General features: G+C 38.9%; 1 protein-coding gene across 1 annotated transcript; it reads right to left on the reverse strand.

Annotated features, from left to right (window-relative positions):
- Positions 1-11088: 11088 nt before the first annotated feature.
- On the reverse strand, positions 11089-17959 carry LOC149830390 (linoleate 13S-lipoxygenase 2-1, chloroplastic-like). Its single transcript, XM_090015448.1, has 7 exons — positions 17881-17959; positions 17455-17775; positions 17273-17358; positions 16758-16868; positions 15109-15413; positions 13768-14034; positions 11089-11830 (listed from the first exon to the last, which is right to left on the reverse strand). Exons 1-7 carry the CDS (start codon positions 17957-17959, stop codon positions 11089-11091), a joined length of 1911 nt encoding a protein of 636 aa, XP_089871574.1.
- Positions 17960-21079: the final 3120 nt, after the last annotated feature.

Below are 21079 nucleotides of genomic sequence, written 5' to 3' on the forward strand. Positions count from 1 at the left end.
CGAACACTGTACTTCCACCGAAGGTGAGTCTCAAGATGCTCTAACAACAGCATCTGGTCATTAAAGCAATATATTTGAATTAATTCATAAACCTCTTACTAAAATTACCAAAATACCCCTCCCGAATCTTACTCAAGAAACCACGGTTTCTGCATTACTATTTTGACTAAAGTTCATATACCAATGGATTCCTCTCTTCAATACGAATCCAACGCACTAAACCTCACTCGATTCTGAGTTCGGAGTGCGAAGATATGTCCATTTTACTGAAATGGATCTCAAGTATCCAAATAGATCTCTTGGTACATTTCGGATTTCGGGCAATCTGAGACTATCTTATGATCCAATTCTGATCTGGATCCAAACCCTGTCTGTTTGGACTCAGATCCATTGCATAACTGGATCCAAAAACTGTTTGACTGGATCCTGAAAGTCTGATTGGATCCAGAATAGTCTGATTGGATCTGAACCGGATCCATTCTATTCTGACTGGATCCAAGACAAATGATTGGATCTGGGCCTGTTGGACTGGATCCTGGACAGTCTGATTGGATCCAGATCTGCCTGACTGGATCCAGGATCATCTGACTAGGTCCAGACCTGTCTGATTGGGTCCAGATCCGAGACTAATTCAGTCAGATTTGGACCCGTTAATCTGGATCTGAGACAGGTCCAGATTGAACTGGGTCCGAACTGAAAAACCTAGATCCAGACCCGAGTGGTTCGGTTTGGACCTTGGTTCAATCGGATCGGTTAAAACCCGATCTGGTCTGAACCGGTTCTACCTGAACCCACAAATAACCGAATCAGTTTGGCTTGAACCGGTTCGACCTGAACCGGTTCAACCCGAACCGATTCGACTTGAACCGGTTTGACTTGAACCAGTTCAACCCGAACCGATTCGACCCGAACCGGTTCGACTTGAACCGGTTCGACTTGAACCGGTCTGGGTGCAACTCGGACCGACCCGGTTTGGTCTGGGTGCAACCCGGACCGACCCGGTTCGGTCTGGGTGCGACCCGGACCGACCCGGTTCGGTCTGGGTCGCACCCAAGCCGAACCAGATTTTTTTTTTTCAAAGTACTCGGTCTGGGCGCGACCCAGACCGGTGAGCTCGGTCTGGGTCGCACCCAGACCAACCCGGTTCGGTCCGACACCGGTCCCCCTAATTAAAAGGGAGGAAGGGGCTGTGCCCCTTCCGATCACTGGTGCAGAGGGTCGGCCCCTGCCGACCCTCTATCTCCACCCACCTGGCTGGGCCGGCCGTCGGAGTCGGCCGCCATAGGGGGCCGGCCGACCCCTCTCTCTTTCTCTGTCTGTTTTTTTTTTTTTTCTTTAACTGTAACTCGTCGGCAGCCATGGCTTCCGGCCCTCCGAACTCCAAATAGGAAAGAAGAACGAAGAAGAAGACGGAGGGGGTGGCTTACCTTGCTGCCGTCGCCGCCGTCTCAGGTAAGAGCCTCTCTCTCACGTGCTCTCTTTCCCTCTCTGTCTCTCCCTCTGCCGCTCGTTTGGTGCGATGAAGGGAGGCTGCGTGAGGGTTTTTATAACCCTCACGCAGGGTGAGGATAACCCTCACCCCGTGGATTTTGGGGGGTGAGGCTTATCCTCACCCCCTCCCGTTACGCGGTTTCCCCTTTGGGGGAAACCGCAGTTTCCTTTTTGTTTTTTTGATGTTTATCCCCTCCGGCGACTCTGTCGGAGGGGGTTTTACAAATCATCAACCACCGACCACCCGGTTGATGTGTGGTTAAACATGAGCATGGTTGTTATCTATAGAATATATGGCTACATGTTTATTTGTTTGTTTTTGAGTCAAATTTTCATTAGGGTTCTCTTGAAAATCAATAATAATGTTGATAATAGCTAAGATTTTTTATTATTACCATGAAAGATGGGAAACCACCCTCGAGATCAGAGTCTTGGTCGCCCTGGCTATGTCTACTGTACTTAAGGATGCTGCCTCGATGATGTAAACCCATAGCGCACCCGTTTCCCCCCGGAAGTCACGAAGCTTCGACTGAGCAAGGACTTGTCTCTTGCCACCCCGAAGTGGGTTGGCCTAGTGGGGTGGGGCCTTGGCTGCTTGACGGGCAGTCAATGTTCGATCCCATGGTCACCACCTCTGTGCAAGCAGATGCCTATCATAGGCCTCAGGGGTAGGAGTCCTAGCCTAAAGTTTTATGCCACTAGCATGATGACCGGAGTATGGGTTGTTGAGTTAGTGTGATTAGATTTTTGTATTGGGTATAGTTTTTTAGGGTTATAAATTAAAAAAAAAAGGTTAAAAAAATGACTTATCTCTTGTCCTCATTAATGCAAGGGGTTGACGCTCATGAAAATGAATTTTATAAATATTATGATCATAACAAAGACACCTAAAGATTCTAAGATGTTTGTATTTGGATCATTATGTAATATCTTGTATGGAGTCATGAGACAATGAATGTGATGGTAATCAATTAGTAAGGTATGCCATATTTTGAATGCAATCACTTCAAAATTTTAATGGAAGAATAGCTTGGAAGCAAAGGGTAGAAGCAACATTAAGCAAATCATGATGTTTGCGCTCAATGACTATTTTGTTGAGATGTCGATATGCAACTATGTTGTTGATCTATTCTCTTGCTTTGAAAATACTTAGAAAAAATTTATGATCGGTTGTCACTTCAAAAACATGACATGAGTGGTAAATTGATTCTCAACCAATGAGTCAAAATGTACAAGCATTAACTGAACCTGCTTCTTTGTTTTTCACTTTCCCATGATGGTCTAAGCACAATTTATGCAGAGTTTTTTTATTTAATTGATTTGGAAAAACAAAGGCCAAGTCTATGTTATATGTGCACATCTAGAACTAAGTCGGAGATGGTTGGTCTAACCAAACAAAAAGAATTTGGTGATTACAGAAACTTGCAAGCAGTCTTGTATCAGAATGATATGTTAAGCCCATAGCATATAGGCATAACAAAGTGATTTGCTATATTTTAGTCATAACAAAGTGTCACTATGATCTGTTTCCTTGATGGACAGCTAAGGCAATAAACTTGGAAACGTCTATTGCCTCTTCTCATCACACGCTTGACTGCATAAACCACAGGATTAATTGTGAGGTTTACCAAAGTTAATGCATCACGTGTAAGATTGTCATATACATAACAGAGATGACACTACAAGAGGAAACCATTGCCTATGGCAGCCCTATTCATATCAGCCAAATCAACAACAGCAAATCCCAACACAATACATTAATCATTCATGCAGTCAGTCCCGCCAGCTGTTAATGTTACTTGAGCTCCATTACTGATTTTCAACCTTCCTTTCAAGTAGTCTCTGCCTTCAATAACCATAACCATCTGATTCAGATTGCACCAACATAATCTCCACTATTTTCAAGATCATTGTCATCGTGCTCATCATCTGATTCAGATCATAAATAGTGGGGTGATTTAAAAAAAATATAAAAAAATCACAAATTTTTGAGTTAAATATTTTGGGGCATTGCATGATCAATCCTATTTGCTTTGACATTCAAGATTAGGACACATCTTGAATGAACAAGTGAGTCTAAAGACTTATAAAAGAAGAGATTCTTGGATCCCTTGATTTCATGAATACAAAATCATGTGTTGACTTTATAAATGCTAAGCAGTGTGACACATATAAGAAAGATTTCAAATACAAAAAATTAGAGATTGTGTATATGGATGTTTGTGGGCCTTTTTTCCCATGTTACACAGGTGAAATATGTTGTCACATTTATAGATGATTATTCACGGTATATGTATCTCTACTTATTATTTGAGAAATTTGAAGTCTTTCGAGTTTTTAAAAACTTCAAGAAAGAAGTAGAAAAACAAACTAGTGAAGTAATAAAAGTGGTTAGGTCTGATAGAGGTGGTGAATATTATGGTTGTTTTACTGAGATGGGATAAAATGAATGATCATTAGTGTGGTTTTTAAGAAAGGAAGGTATTGCACCTCAATGCACCATAACTGACAGTGCTTACCAGAATAGTGTAGCTAAAAGGAAAAATCATATGCTTAAAGAAATGGTTTGAGTGATCTTAAATCCCTCAAACTTTTTCTTGACCTTATGAGGTGAAGCTCATAGGACAATAGTACACATATTGAACAAGGTTCCTACGAAGGTTGTTTAAATGACTCTTTATGGGTTATAGACTATTAGAAAACCCTCATTGTCATATATGTACATATGAGGATATTTAGTTTAAGCTAAGTTATATAACCCACATATAAAAGCCTTTGATCCTAGGATGACTAGTGAATTTTTTATTGGTTATCTAGAAGGATCAAATTGTTTTAGGTTTTATTGTCTATCTCATATACTACAAATAATGAAAGCAGATAAAATAAGATTTCTTAAAAATAATTTTATTGATATATATGTCTCAAAGATTTGAATTTGAGGACTTACAGGACTCAATTTCCATACCTGTGAAGGAAAAAGGCTCAATTTTTTCGATCATTTTCCCTTTGGATGATGCTAGGGAATACCTGATAAATGAACATCAGTCCTAAGTATAACAAGTTGTTGATGAGGATATACAACAATAACATGATGCAAAGGGTTAATATGAACCACCGGTAGTACCTTTATAGAGGTTCATGAGGACCAAAAAATCTACTATCCATCCAGAATATGTAGTTTATTTATAAGAGCCCAATGATTTTATAGACATTGATGATAATCTGTTAACCTTTGCAAAAGCCATTAAAAATAAAAGATTGACACATTAAATCAATGCTACAAAAGAAGTGCTTGACTCTATGGTAAAGAACCAAGTGTGGGATCTTGTACCTCAACATGATGGAGTAAGACCTATTGGTTGTAAGTGGGTCTTTAAGACCAAAACATACTTCAAAGGTTGAGTGAATAGGTACATGGCTATGCTCATTACAAAGGGATTCACGCATATGAAGAGCATTGATTATAATGAGATTTTTTCTTCTACCTCAACTAAAAAATTGTTCAAAATAATCATGACCCTAATAGATCATTTTGATTTAGATATATATCAAATGGATGTGAAAACTATTTTCCCGAAAGAGGAGGTAGATATGCAACAACCTCTTGATTTCAATGTAGATGACTCGAATAATTTAGTTTGCAAATCGAAGAAATCAATCTATAGACTTAAATAAGCCACCCGCCAGTAGTATAACAAGTTCAATCAGGTGATTTTGAACTTTAAATTTACTGAAAATATTGTTGATCGTGTATATACCTTAAGGCTAGTGTAAGTTCATAATTTTGGTTTTATATGTTGATGATATTATGCTTACAACTAATGATTTAAGTATGCTACATTAATCAAATGATTTTTTCCCTCTCATTTTGATATAATGAGAAGGCTTATATGGCATTTCTCCCGTATGCTTTGGCGATTGACAGTTTATAATATGTGCAGACCTGCACACAACCAAATATCACATTAGCTTTAAGGATACTTTGGTATATATCATTCTAATCTAAGCATCGCGCACTAAAAGCCAACAAAGAAGATCATACACTATTTACAAGGAATATAGGGTCATATGTTAACTTACAGAAAGGTTGACCACCTAGAGGTCATTAGATACCCCGAAGCGAATTTAGGAGGATGTCTCGACAGTTGAAAGTCTACTACTGGTTACGTCTTTCTAGTGGTAGGTAGTGTCATTTCATGAAGAAGCAAAAAGTAGTCTAAAACTGCAACTCATACCATAGAAGCAAAAGTTATTGCTCTATACGATACTTCATCTCAGGCTATTTGGATAAGAAACTTAATTACATGTCTTAGGATTGTGAACTCTATTGAGAGACCACTGAATATCTTTTGTGATAATGAAGCTCACGTGTTCTTCTCGAATAACAACAATAGCTTAACCTTGTGTGGAGTTAAAGTAATTTGTTGTTAAAGAAATGATTGAGAATCTTTTAGTGTGTATAATAAAATTGGTACGAACAAAATGAATGTGGATCTTCTTACTAAAGGCTAGCACCAGGATTATATTTCCAACATGCAATGGGGATGAGTCGGTTTGATTTCTTCTGATGTATAACAATACATTATGATTATATGTGATCACATTTATGAAACTAAATTGATGCTTTATGGTTTTGTGCAATGTTGATTTTGTGTAAAGTATCTCCTATTTTGGTAGAAAGAATAACAAAATAACAATATTAAAAATGACCAATAGAGTGGGTTAGAGACCAACCCATTCATAAAGGTTGTCTTAATATGCTAAAACACTGAAAATAAATAATATTGTAGTGCATGAAAATATGACATCTCATGTAGAGGTGTTCACCTCCATGACTCATATGATTCATTCTTGTGATACATGACAACATCTAAACCCACATTGAAATAAAATTGAGATAATGGTAAAGAACCCCGATTATGTGTTTTTCCATGTCAATGGGTCAAGTGGGAACAAGTTGAACATTTAGAGCGGGTTCAACTGGAGGTGACCTGGTTTGACGCAGGGCATACCAAATGAAAAAAGAGAGTGGGGAGGGTTGCTACATGAATGTGAAGAGCTCACATTCAATATGGGAATGTGAGTAGTTAGTATGCATAAATGCCATGCATGTAACCTCTACACTTTCTCTCCTATATAAAGAGATGCATGGTTGCTTGATGAGTGCAAGCAAGATGATCTCTCTCATTGGGTTCAAGGGTCCTGCTCACCTTTTGACCTAACAACCTGGGCTCATCGAGGGCATTGATAGGCAGAGAATGTCGACCACCCACATCTACATGATCTTTGACAGGAACGATGAGGGCGGCTTCCGATAAGTAGCATTCTCTTTTTGGTTTTATGCAAGCAGCAATATCCTCTAATTATTGAGCATTTGGGTGTTTTTGGTTTCTTGTACTTATTTTTGAAAAAATTTCTCTATTGTCTGATATTACTATATGTTTCTTGTCCTTTCCTAATTTTCCTTTTTCTTTTAAATGTAGGCTATTCAAAAATTTTAGTTTGTCCTTTGCTATTATTTCTAGTTTTCAAACATTTGTTATTTGTGGATTTATTAAATTTCTCTGCTGATTTGGTTGCAAAAATATGTGGAAGAAAACTAGTGGTTAAATCATGTGTACAACGAGAAAAAAATTTAACTTATCAATCAAAGTTAACTTTGAACCGAACATTTTTGGTCAGGTTTGTAACTTTAGTTGCGTAATCAAATTATGATAACTGAGGAAGACACTTTCTATTTACCTTCTTGAGTTCATGCATAATTTGCTTTATTCAGTAAACAATAATTGCAGATTTATTTGGTTATTATTTTGATCATATAATGCTATCAATTTTGTTAACTTGTCATTATTTTTCTTAGGTTACATATAGTTTTGTGCATGTATGGTTCTTTAAGTTTCCTAATTATAACAGTTTATAAGGATTGACTATTCTTCTCTGTATTTTGTTTCTGCCTTTCTTTCTCAATTTTCTAATATCCACAAAACCATCTTACAAGCTTTACAACCACACTGTCTGATTTATTGTGGGTAAAACTCTTGGTCAGCCAAGTTTGAAGAGGTCTATGCGAGTGGGATAAAAAAAGTGGCAACATATCTTCTTGATTATGATAACTTTGCAAATGTACCGCCTACTGTTCTTGTAAAGATCACTCATTCAGATTTTTGCATCAACGAAGGTGTTAACAATAACAAAACCTGAAACATGAATCAAGTTAGCAAGGTTGCTTCTTTGGAGCAGTTTATGTCCCATAATTGACCATGGGACATCCAGTTTCCTAGTTTTTGCTGTGCATAGGATTGGAATATTGGATATTCGAATTTAAACAAAGGTATTCAGGCAATCTAATGGTTAGGAAGCTTGATAGGGTTGGAAGGTTTGATCAGGTGGAACTGATTCAAATTGACCATGGGATGTGTCTCTATGAAGACTTGGAGGATCCAGACTTTGAATGGTTGCACTGGCTTGAAGCATCAATTTCCCTTCTCAGATGATGAGCTTGATTACATTGCAAAGCTTGATCCATTCAAGGATGCAGAGCTGCTCAAAACAGAATTGCCAATGTTTCGGGGGGCATGCTTGTACTGATTCTGTGTACCATTATTCTTACGGAAGCTTCATGCTGAGAGATGCTTCTCTCTTTCTCACTCTATCTGTCTCATATTATACATATAAGCTAATATTTTATAGGAAAAAGGTATGTTCCTGATGCCTTTTGTGTCTAACGAGCTTGAATAGTTGTTTTTTAAAAATCTAACCCAACAGATGATCAATTTAGTAGGAAATCACACTTGGATCAAATTTTTTTTGAGAAAAAATGATTTTTTAAGCATTGATTATTTTTTTTAAATTGTAGACCATTGATTTTTTAATCTTATGAAAACCTAACTTGGTGTTGGAATCAGACCATCCAAAAGTCGATTCCCACAAAATCAAGCATGTAGATCACATCTGTATGGTCAGATTTTAAAAAAAATAGAAACAATCTTTCCAAAGCTCGGTAGGCACACAGTACATACAAAAAAGCTTAAGGCACCTACCCCTTACTCATATTTTATATATTTATTAGCATGTCTATTAGTGATGGCTTAAGATGTCACTAATGATCTTCTTTATAATTTTCTTAATGAAACAACTTTAGTGACAGTTTACGCCATCACTATTGAATAAAGAGATCTTTTGACAGTTAAGGTTGTCATTAAAGGTGAAAGCTAATAGCAACGAAAATTATCATCACTAAAGCTACACAATAGTGACAATCGGTTACTATCACTAGAGGTTTTAGTGATGGTCACGATGGCTTTTGTAACTTTTAGTGACAGTTCCTACCGTCGCTAAATATAAAAATTGTTGTGTCCACTCCAACTCCAACATATTGTACAAAAATGGTCCACTATCTAGTGACCCTCTCGCTATAGGTAATCTCTATAGCGTTGTTATCAGCAAGTTATATAGTCTTCATCGAATTGTACAACCTTGACTCTTTCACTTTCATGTTCATCTCCTAAAAAACCCAGCAATAATTATCACAGATGATAGGAATCAAGATCTGCAACATAAATCGATTTTAAGATAATTGTGTAGTTTGAATTTTATGTTATGTAAGTGCATACATTGTCACATTCATAAAAAAGAAACAACTCACGGTCAGGCTCCAAGTATAAGCATGCCACGTCTCAATGTAGGGGAGTTTTGATCATTTGTTGTAGATTTCAATGTTTAATGATTAGTTTATATTAGAATGAAAAAAATAATAAAAACATTGGTTTATAAATTCAAATAGAAGTATGAGGTCGTGTAAATGGTCTTCGACAAAGCGTATCCTTCTACCATTTTTTTGCTATAAAAACTACTAAGTTTAAGTATGAATCTTCTAAGTGTTGTATCAAATAGGTAAATGCACTCATGTTATTTTTAAAAGAATCCATATATGATCAAAACAAACAAATACATCAAAAAATACTTGTAAAATACTTACTTTATTGACCAAAAACATTTCTTTGGAAACTAGTAGCACTTCATTATATTTTGGCTGATTCTATTCAGTATCAATCACCACAATTGTGTCAGGTGATTGGTCATTGACTCCTTTGCTTACCCCGCGTTTAGACATCACGAGCTACCAATGAATTAAAAATTAAATTCAATAAGTGCATTCGAATAATAAAATTTTTAAACTCCATGATGCATATTGGTGTCGACTTTTGTAGGTAACTATATGCGAAAATCCCTAAAGATCATAAACCTTAAACAACGAAACATATATAAATATAATAAGTCCAAAACAACAATCAAACAAAAAGAAGTCAAAACTATATTACATGTGAATATCCTTAAAGATCATAAACCCTAAACGGTAAATCCGATGATAAATATTGCATGTTCATATATGATAACATCCGCAACAATGAAACATGCATAATAAGTCTACAACAATCAAACAAAAAGAAGAGAAAACTACATTGTAAAGAAAAATAAAAAACAACTAAACATACATAGTATGAAACTCACCTTAATAGTTAACAGTAAAAGTGGAGGAGAAGGATACCGCAACGTTGCATGAAATGGAGTGAATAATTTTTACGAGAATAGCCGAAAAGGTTGGGGTTCTAGAGGTAGGCTCTTTCTAGATACAAACAAGAAAAAAAAACTTAAACACGTCATTTATATGGGATAAAATTCTGCAAGCAAAAGTAATTCCGCAATGCGTGTGCTATTCGAATAAGAAATTGCACAATATCAAACTTTCACAATTTTTTGTAATTTAAATTTTCAATACTTCATTTGATGCTCGTCAACAATTTCACAATTATTAGACTTCTGTAAAATTTATGATTTTTACTGGTGATTGTGCGAGACTCATCACGAGTTTTGCAAATTATTTGTAATTTCACAAACTTTTATGTAATATCGCAACCTCCAATGCGATTTTGTTGATGAGTTATGTGAGTGTATTATTTTAGCATAATGACGTGCAAAAATAAAAAATTTGCACCGACGAAGAGTAAAACCGGTAAGAAAAAATTGATAACCTATGATATTATCCATTTGGCAGATTTGGTAAATTGTGGGGCATTTTTTAAAACACATCATTTTTGAAATCCATTACTGTCATTTTCTGAAAAATCTTTCTCAAATAAAAAAGCCTTTTTGATTTATAAACCACAACAGTAATGTTACCTAATTGTTTTAATATTGCTCTTGTTAATCTTCATCTGCTGCTAAGTTTATCCTTGTTTACTTGGCAAAAGCCCTTGTTGGCTAATACACAGTGTGCTATCTTAGGTGCCCTTTTCGTTTGTTCAATTTTTTGGTGATGGCTTAATAAAGATGGTCTTGCAATTGCTTTCTTAAAAAAAAAGATGGGACGATGATAAAGTGAAGGATATAGGCGAGGATGATGCATATATTACTTCCTCAAATATTATTCCATTTATTTAGCATGCTAGGATAGCTTTTGAGGCCTCAGGGATAAGGAACACAACTACATATCTCAAAGGTAAGTAACTTGGCTTCTACTCACATGCGACATGCCATATTCTAGCTAACAACTAGATGAGATTTTCTTTGAGATATTCATTCGTTCTTGGCTCCATTTCAAATGGAAACACTTATTGGGATTCCTTGCCTTGTCACACCCGGTTGGGAGAAGGGCTTAAGGGGCTCATATGGGACTACCCCTGCACCTGACCTGTTCCTAAGCTCAAGGTTGGAGTTCTTCTCATTTATGATGCGCTCAATCTGCTTTAACCTGCCATTAAACTTCTCAAATGCTGCCATGATCACCGGCTCTGACTCCCAAACTGACTCCGGCCCGAAACCCAGATACTCTTCATCCACTGAGTGAGGTGACAACACATCAAGTACTCCCATTATCTGTGTTGCTTGCGTTTGTGATGGGAAACAGGCCAACAATTTAGCTTCTGGGTTCTTAAGGAAGTCTTGGAACTGTTCCCCGGACTCGTCCTCTGTTGGAATGTTGGATCGGGCTATCGTCGGTCCATTCGGGTACTGCCTGAAGTTGACAGCTGCATGGTGGCCTGAAACTACCCAGATGATTGTGGTTAGCACATGTGTTAGGTTGTCCCTTGAATCCAAGACTGGCCACCATGGCTCATCCTTCTTATCTGCATGGCCCTTGTTTCGGACCTCGGACCACCATGACTGGAGCTCAGGGTCCGAAACCACGCTTTCAGAATCAGCATAGAAGTGTGTGACATAGTCATGGACCCACTGCTTGATTGCTGACCAGATGAGGAGGCCATCATTTGCGAAAGGGTAGTCGTCGATCACAAGCCTTAGGCTATGCTCAGCTGTCGGATCCAATACAGCCATGCCCCTGCAAGATTGGATATATATCTTGAAGTTACAAAGATTGCCAATTAAACTATTATTGGTTTACATAATTGATACTTGGTTATCATACAATTAATGAAAACGCCCTGCAGTGATAAAGAGAATATGTCATGACAAAATTTTTGATAGACATATTTCAGAACGAATTTAGTGAGTAGAAAATAAAGCAAATGTAATGATATGCTGCCATATGTAAATCTCCAAATCAGACTCCAATAGCTTGGCTTTATTTTTTACGAATTGTCTTGAGGCTTGCTTGACTAGGTCAAGCTTATGCTGAATCGGAACCCAAATGGTTGACAATTATCATATGAATGTTTAAAATATATGTGAATGTTTTCAAAAAGTAGGAATTTTCAATTTTTCAATATGTAAAACCATATTTTTAATAGTTTTAATATGCAAAATATGTTTTTAATGATAAAATATAAAAAATTATTACGGTGTATATAAATTAACTGTGCCAGACATGTGTGCCATGTGGCATATCTGCATGTTATGTCTTTTCCTGACATGGAACCACAACTAACGTGTCCTTGTGACATAGTTGACAATAGCTGGTAAATGATCTCATGAACCAAGCTTGAAGTGTTCAAGCTTAGCTCATTCCTGTAGTGAGCCAAGCCGAGTTCAAGCTCATAATGAGCACGAGTTAAATGAGCTGAGTTCAAGCAAACTTGTTTATAGAAAAAATACATTGTTTTAAACAGGATTAAAAGACATATACTGTTTCTGAGTTACAAGCAATAAGATTTTACCCCCAAATCTAATTTTTGCAGGCCAAATAGTTCAATCATATGTTCTTAATTATATTGTATAATGTAAAATTTATCTAAAATATATTTCTTACTACTTAACAAGCTTATACGAGTCAAGTTGAGCAGAGTACCTATTTCTCATGTTCAGCTTGCCACAAGCTCTTTGTGAGCCAAACATGAGCCAAGCTACAAGTGGCTCAGCTTGTTTTCTGGCCCTAGTTCACAGGCTAATGCAGACTGGCTTGTCCAATTTGTTTTGAACTAAAACAGTCAAGTGGACTAGGCTCACTATCTGAACTCGTAAGTATTGCAGGACCACCAATCATACCCTTCTATTGCCTTAAACACATTTTGGTGGCAAGCGTAATCCAACTTTAAGACGCAACTTAGATATCCTAAGCAGAATTCATAGTAGTAAGAATTTTTGAGAGCTCACGCTTTACTTGCTTGGGTGAAAAATAGAGGTATGAAATGGTGGGCAGATCAAAAAGCACATTTGGTTTCAAATCACATAAGATTTAGAAAGTGAATATTATTTTTAATAATACTCTAAAAAAAACAAAACATAAAACTTTTTTTAACACGTAACTTCAAAAGTAAGCCTCATAAAAAATTAAGTTGGTAAAAGTAAGATTCTTAAAAGTGAATATCTTTTAAGCAATACTTTCACTTTTGAAAAACAGCTAAATATACCAAAGTGTCCAGTGCATAACTAAAAAATGTACTTGGTTGATATGCATGGGTGCTGTAGACACAAAGTCATGGCACACATTTAATGTGCTGCTGTACCTGATCACCCACCATCTACTGTTAACCCCACACCCTGCATCCTCCTCTGACCAGGGATACGTGGCATTCATTTATTGGGGCCCCAATCTGATGGCTGGATCTGAACTCCATGTATGCATGATTTGCCAGATGATGTTTTGGACAACTACATCTCCAACACTATATTTTGGAGTCCAACAGCACATTTTGGCTGCATTATGGTTTGGTAAAAGGTGAAAGAATAGTTTGCTCTGTATATTTTGGCAGCATGCAGGAAACAATTTTTCCATCCCAATTAAAGGCTCCTAACAAGAGACTAAGTTTTGTTCTCTTAAAAAATGCTAGATATGAGGTACAAACATCAAACTCAACAAAGTGGCTAAGCTAGCCTTACCTCTGAATGAGATCTGCAGGCAGTGCCTGATAGTCAAACCTCCACAACTGGTCGTAGGCAACCGAGCTTAGCTCCATCGAGTACTTCATGGGAGAGAAGCACTCCTCAATGATGCCACCAGCAGTAATCAGGTCCTGTCGGGCACGCGCGTTGATCTCCATTGTATCGCGAAAGTGTGGGTGCAGCAGCCTATAGATGGGGTGTATGGCACTCAGCTGCCTATTAGCAGCTATTATGTAAGGCTCTGTGCAGCAGTGCGTTCTTAGCCTGCACATTTATAGATCAAAAGCAGAACTTAATCTTAACTATGACTAATTATGTAAAATTAAGCAATCAACATAATTGCTTAAAAATGTGGGACATGGATGTCTTCAGTTTCATATGCGCATGTATGGATTCCAATCAACATATATATGATTAAGACCAATAACATAATAGTCCTCATATCCTTCTAGAGGCATCCATATCCAGCTCATTTTTGTTTAGCATTTTTGTGTATTTTGTTGTGCAAGATTTGAGTCCAGCTTTGTGAAGATTTGACTAGTGTTTGTATGGTATAGATCTGTATCCATATCCATTCGGGAAATCAGATATAAGGTGCATTAATCGGATCATGTTTGGGATAGAAAAGTGGCCTAATCAAATTTGTCTTGCTTGCTAAACTGTCTCCTGTATCTATGAAGAATTACCCAAACTGGACTGTGCCCATCTGGTGTGGCTGTAAGTGTTGAGGGCAGATCAGGTCATATTGAATATATCCGACCGATGGTTGTATTCAATCCCCATCACACATCACTTGGAACTGCCAGACTGGGGCTTACACACATTTCCATCAAGTGAGATGCAGGGTGGAGATTGAATATAGCAGAAGAATCGGTTAGATAAAATTACGACCTGATCTGCTCGCATAAATATAGCCTTTGACACGACTTAGTTGCCAGAGACATATCCAAGGATATGAGATAATATTCTAGACCTGATTACAGACACCTTGGATCTGGACCTGGTCAATGGAGTCCACCTGAATCAGCGAAGCACAAGTTTGATCCACTTCTGAACTTGATCTAACTCCTATCTGCCTCATCTTTTCCATGCAAATGTGGTATAAGTTTAAATGGACCCAACCTATACATGCTAAAATGTTATGGCCGGATCAGATCCGATTGATACATCACTCCAGGCCTGTCAGGACATGGATCCAGCAATAGGGCCATGGTGGTCATCCAGTTGGACCAAGAGGAGCTTAATTAGTTCAACCTGAATCCAGGCCTTGATCAAGAGTGGCATGCCTGGATCACTAGGTCGCCCAGTTAGTCCTTAAACCCATGGTTACTTTCTTACCAGTGGCTTACTAGCTGGTGATAGCATGAGTCATGGGCTAGCACATGTGCCTTGGCAAGCCTCCACAGCCATACTTTGGTGGCATCCAAGCTGCTGGGTGTGAACACTTGCTTCCATTGTGGTTTGGTTGAGGAAGGCGGCCGCGTGAGCTCGATGGCAACAGGGATCAATGTTCCTACATTTGTGAGGAAGAACAGGGTCCGGGACCCATACAACGTTGTGTTGGGGAGCGCTCTCACCTTGTTCACATAAGGCAGCAACAAGTCATGGTAGTCAAGTATGAACAGCTTCTTCTTCTCTATGGCCTTCTCTCAGATGCCAACCATGCATGCAAGCACACATATATTTCATCAGAGAAAGAAAGTGTTGGATCATTTTTCGGATCACACAGTTTCACAATCGTCATCATGATATAAAACACAATATAAATCAGGAAATACAACAGTGTAAATAACATGATTAACAGACGACAGAAACAATAACAGGGTTCAGGCATGTCGGTTTCCGCAAGCAACCAAAATCCAGACCACAGCAAATAGACAAACAGTTGCATAGAACACAATGAAAACAACGAACGCATGTTAATACTGTGCAAAAGGCTAAGGCGTACGAAAGTACTCCCCTTAGAGAAGATTCGCCCCCACATACTGTGCAGATCAGGGTCCGGCGTCCTTCCCCCAGGATACAAACAGGGGAGATGGGAAATCGCCGAGCTCCAGGAATTCATCTGTCTCAGCCTTGTACGTAACCCCAGCCCTCACCACGCTTTTATAACCCACGAACGGTTATGAAACGTGGAAGGACCCATTACGGATTCTGAGGAGACGTGATCCGTTAACGGTCTTCGAAAGATCGAGACCCATTACGGAATCCGAGGGGCCATAACGGGCACGGAATACGAGGAGTCGTGACCCGTTATCCATTCCCATAACCCGTTACCGAATCCAAATAACCGAAGAAACTTTGGGTAAAAAGATACTTTGTCTTAATTGGATATGGCCCTAAAGGACCAATTACCCGAGCCCGAGCCCGAGCCCGACTCAACACGACACGACACGGCGCGGCGGGCGGGCGCGTGTGTGTGTGGTGGTCATCCCACTCCCTTGTTCTCAGGAACAAGTGTATGAGTTCACTAATTGCTTATAAAGTCCTCAGAAAACTCAAGCAAAAGCAATATGGGACTATTCCACCTCATCAAGACCACTATCTCTAAACAACCCATTTTCTTCTTTGAATTTTCTCTCCCTTCCTTCTTACACCTAACAGAAAGAACAAGACTTGACTCATGACTATGAACTTACTTTGCCTAGACTAGACTCATGACTATGAATGGTCAAATTTCTTCAAGGCATAGATTGGATCATCATATTGATTATATATTCAGAGTTGGATCAAGGACTGGAGACTTGATTTATTGGGGCCTAAGTGAAGTTGAATTACTGAACTAGGCAGAGCCCAATCAGTCCTGGCTTAGTCTTTAACGTGGTTGATTTTGGAATAGGACCAAGTTAACAACTTGAGGATCTTCTCTATCCCACTTCTGCCTAAACCCATGTAATTGCCAAGTACCAAGGGCGGCATGCCCTAGCATACATGATCCAAGAAAGTAAGATTGTTCCTGAGAGAGAGAGAGAGAGAGAGAGAGAGACCTCTTCAGCAGTCATGAAACCCCTGATTTGTTGCTCAATGTGTTCTTTGGTAATGGATGATTCACAAGGACCATAGATCTTTGGATCAAGTTTGCTGACAATAGGGAACTCCTGCAGATATCATTTGACACTTAGCTATCTTAGGAATTGAAAACCATATTACATGAATGAGCAAAAGCCGGGTTTTCAAGAAAAAAAACTTAGTTTTATCCAATGTTTGGATGCCACAACCAATTTTTTTACAAATAGGGTTTAAGTCAAAGCACAGTTTGTGAAAACCCAACCCACCCCAGTTTTTTCATTAACCAAACCTGGTTTGTTAGGGTGGGTGGTGGGTGGCAGCCATCTCACCCTTCCCACTCATAAACTTCTAAATGCTTCCTACACCAAACCTGACTTTAAGCAAAAACTGAGTTTCTTAAAACCCAGGTTTTGCCCCTTGTCATCCAAACAGGGCCTAAAGAGAGTACATAAGACTACCAATATAAGCACCAATGTTTCAGAGCAAACTGTACCTTGAGTAATTCAATGCTAAATGGGTTGAGCCCTGCCAATGTCTGCCGAGCAAACTCTTCGTCTCTAAACCAAGAAAATCTGTCACCTGAAACAAACACTATTCCCTTTCTCCGTAAGTCCAACATAGAGATTGTGCATGAGATGCAATAAAATAATTGACAATCTACAAAAAGAAACGTACTCGTACTCATTTCTTGTGTTCCAAATAGCAACTGCCCTTGACCCTCTTCAATAAACTTCATTATCATTGGAAAGATGACATTTAGGTCACTCCCACCACGTGATTTGTTGAGCCCTTCTTGGAAGAGGGTATTAATGACTGGGAAGAAAGGGAACCCTGCTTCATCTTCCTTCATAACAGACAGCAAATGGGGCACCAAAGTGCGGAGGATAGACCTCACACTCTTCACTGAGAAGGTAAACCCCTTGACCTCTGAGAAGGACTCATCTCTAGGAACATATGCTCCCTGCAGAGCACCAACTCTGGTTTCTGACAATGGGTCTGATCATGACAATGGGAATAACATCAAAGTTGAAAGATTAGTTCGTGTAAATTGTGATTGACATAAAATAGTAAACAATTGTTTCCCATTTCAAAATTGAAGACCTGCTTGTTTCACTGAATGAAGGCTAATTTGCAAAAAGCTACCTATCTTGTCAGTTATTTCCAAGAAACTGCCCAACATTTGGGATATACAAAATATATATATATATATTGAAAAAGTGGTAGTTGCCTACCATCAGCAGGAGCAAACAGATGTTTTCAAGTTGTTTTTAGTAAATTTGACCCTGCAGATGTATTAGGCATGGTCAATTTGTTAGGAAATGACACTGAATTATGTTTCTAATGATTTTTTTAAGCATGAATAAATCTTAGACCTTTGATTTATAAACCTTATAAAAACCCACTTGAATGTCATAATTGGACAATCCAAGAGTTAGATTCTTATAAAATAAAAAAATGTAGAAGACATTACGGTCGGATTTAAGGAAAACATGAAAAAAACCCTTCAAGAGCCCAGTAAGCATGTGGTAGGCTAGAAAAGTGGCAGTGATTTTCAATGTTTTCCATTTTGTTAAAATCAAAACCCGTGCGGGGATAAAGGCAGAGATGGAAGGTAGGATTTTGAGATGGGGCGGGGGCGGGGGTGGAGACCTTGTCCCCCTCCCCGCCCCAGTCCACTGCCATCCCTGATCTTGATTGTTATCCAGTTCGAACAAGATTCATGCCATTACTTTTAGGCCCAATTATATAGTTTATCCAGGCTAGGCACGACTTCAATCATCCATGGTCTACATACTCTATTTCGTGCTGGGCATACGGAGGTCCATCGGATATCAAGCCAAATATCCACCTTTAGATAGAGGTTAATCAGCGTTCCATATTTGGTAATGTTTAAGAATATAAGGCACCAATGGGGGCTTCGCTTGTCGGGAAGGAGCAGTTAGTACACGTCACCTTGTGTTTGGAAAGTTGCAATTTCTAACCCCAAATGGTATGGTTGTATAACTGGTAGGGGTCTGCTTATTAACCCCAGCTTTCTCTGTCAAAAAAAATCACAAGTAGGGCTGGGTGGTATTGTCCTTAACCTAGGGTTCTATCTCTCAAGGAAGCTCACCCATGAAGTGACCCGGGTGATGGTTTTGTCATAAAAAAATTTCATATAAAAAAAAATAACCACATTTTTTAAATTAAAGATGATTGCTTGATGTGAACGTTTTGTTGGAACACTGAGTTAGTGTTCGTTTTTGGTTTTCCAATGCGGTTTTGGTTTTCCAATGCGGTTGGATATGCTTTGTGTAACCCTGTTATAATAAAGAGGGTATTTTGGCTTGATATATACTGAAATGTATGAATCTTTTGTTTTGTGCAATGAAATCGTGTTACAGACTTGTTCTTTCGCTTATACGAGTCTTTTTCATGTTTAAGATGGCTTGGCGAGAGTGTTGCAACAATATCATGGATACCCTCAACAACCTGGCAGAGGTTGTTGGTCGTCAAGCGGAGACTGCATGCTATGGGTGATAACCTTCAGCAAGCCACCCAAGGATGTGAGACACCTACTCTGGCTCTAGTTACAGCAGTACCATATAAGCAATTCATGAGTATGAACCCTTTGTCCTTCGATGAGAAGTCTACTCTCGAGGCAATGGAAGATTGGGTTCAGAAGATCGAGCGGATCTTCCGTGTGCTACAAGTCAGCGACAATCGTAAGATGGACTTTAGAATATATCGACTTTGTAAAGATGTTGAAAGGTTGTGGGCGACCACCTTAGATGTCAAATTCACAGATGGAGCAGTTACATAGGAACAATTCGTGGAAGTCTTCTATGCCGCATACTTCCCGATGCATAAGCGAAGCCGTAAGATGCAAGAGTTCTTTGACCTTCAGCAAGGAAGCTCTACATTAGCTGAGTATGTCACGAAGTTTCGAGGCTTGAAGCGCTATTGTCCTAATGTCTATGTCATTGAGAAGGAGCGAACGATGAAGTTTGATCAAGGTATGAAGCCTGCTCTCCGTACCAGAATGCACACTCGTGCCCCTATGACTCTTGATGAGGCCTTCGAGGTCGCTACTCTTTTAGAGCAGCATTGGTCCGAGTCGCAGAAGGCACAATCTTTCAAAAGAAATTAGCATTCTAGCCAAAAGAGTTGGCCTAAGAAGAGACCTTTCTAGAAGAATTCTAGTGGAAAGAAATTCACTCCAGCAACGAAGAGAAACCGACATCAAGAAAACAACAACAACAACCGTCAGCGACAGCAGTACCGTCAGCCTCAGCTATACCAGCAACAACAAAAGCAGATAGTGACAACCCCAGGTTGTCCGAAGTGTCTCACTGATCATCTTGGCCAATGTGTCCTTGTGACACCGGAGGATGTCTTTATTGTGGCAAAATGGGTCACTACATCAAGGACTGCTAGAAGAAGCAGTCAAATGATTAGAAGAAGAATGTTCTTGGAACATCCTAGTTAGCGTATCAGCGACCGCCTCAGTAGCAACAACAACAACAACAATCCTATCAGCAGAAGGCGGGTAATCAGAGAACAGTGGCAGGATGAGCCTATGCGGCCATTGTGGAGCAAGTGACCAAGGGAGAATTGGTCCAAGGTACTATTTCAGTCGTTGGACAAGCGACTTTCACTCTATTTGATTGTGGTGCTTCTCATTCGTTTATTGTTGTTAGATTTGCTAGAACTTTACCTATGACTGTTGAATAGTTGAATTACCCTTTGAAAGTTTGTACTCCGACTGGTGATCAGTCCTTGTATGTTTTGTATATTTTGAGCATCGAGGTGTTAGTGGCAGGTTAGAACTTGTCAATTGACGTAATCCTACTAGACATGACTGAGTTTGATATCATTCTAGGCATGGATTGGTTGTTTGAGTACCACGCTCAAGTCCTGTGTAGAGAAGGAAAGGTAGTTTTGTATCCTTATGATCGTCCCATTTTGGAGATCAAACTCTCTCGACCTATTCGAGACCGTCATTTAATTTCATCGTTCAAGGCTCATAAGTATTTGTGAAATAGGGGTACTGTGTTCTTAGTTAGTATCACCCAAGTTGAACCAGAGATAGTCCCTATCGAGAACTTAGATGTAGTTTGGGAGTTTTCTGATGTGTTTTCTGAGAAACTGCCTGAATTACCTCCAAAGCGTGAAATCAAGTTTTATATCGAGTTATTGCCTAGAACGACTTCGATTTTGACAGCACCATATTGTATGGCTCCAGCAGAACTTGAAAAACTGAAGCGTTAGTTGGAAGAGTTGATGGGGGCAAGGATTCATCAGAAACAGTGGTGCAACT

Source organism: Nuphar pumila, chromosome 8, assembly GCF_984573655.1.
Source record: "Nuphar pumila chromosome 8, dmNupPumi1.hap1.1, whole genome shotgun sequence".
Classification (NCBI taxonomy): domain Eukaryota; kingdom Viridiplantae; phylum Streptophyta; class Magnoliopsida; order Nymphaeales; family Nymphaeaceae; genus Nuphar; species Nuphar pumila.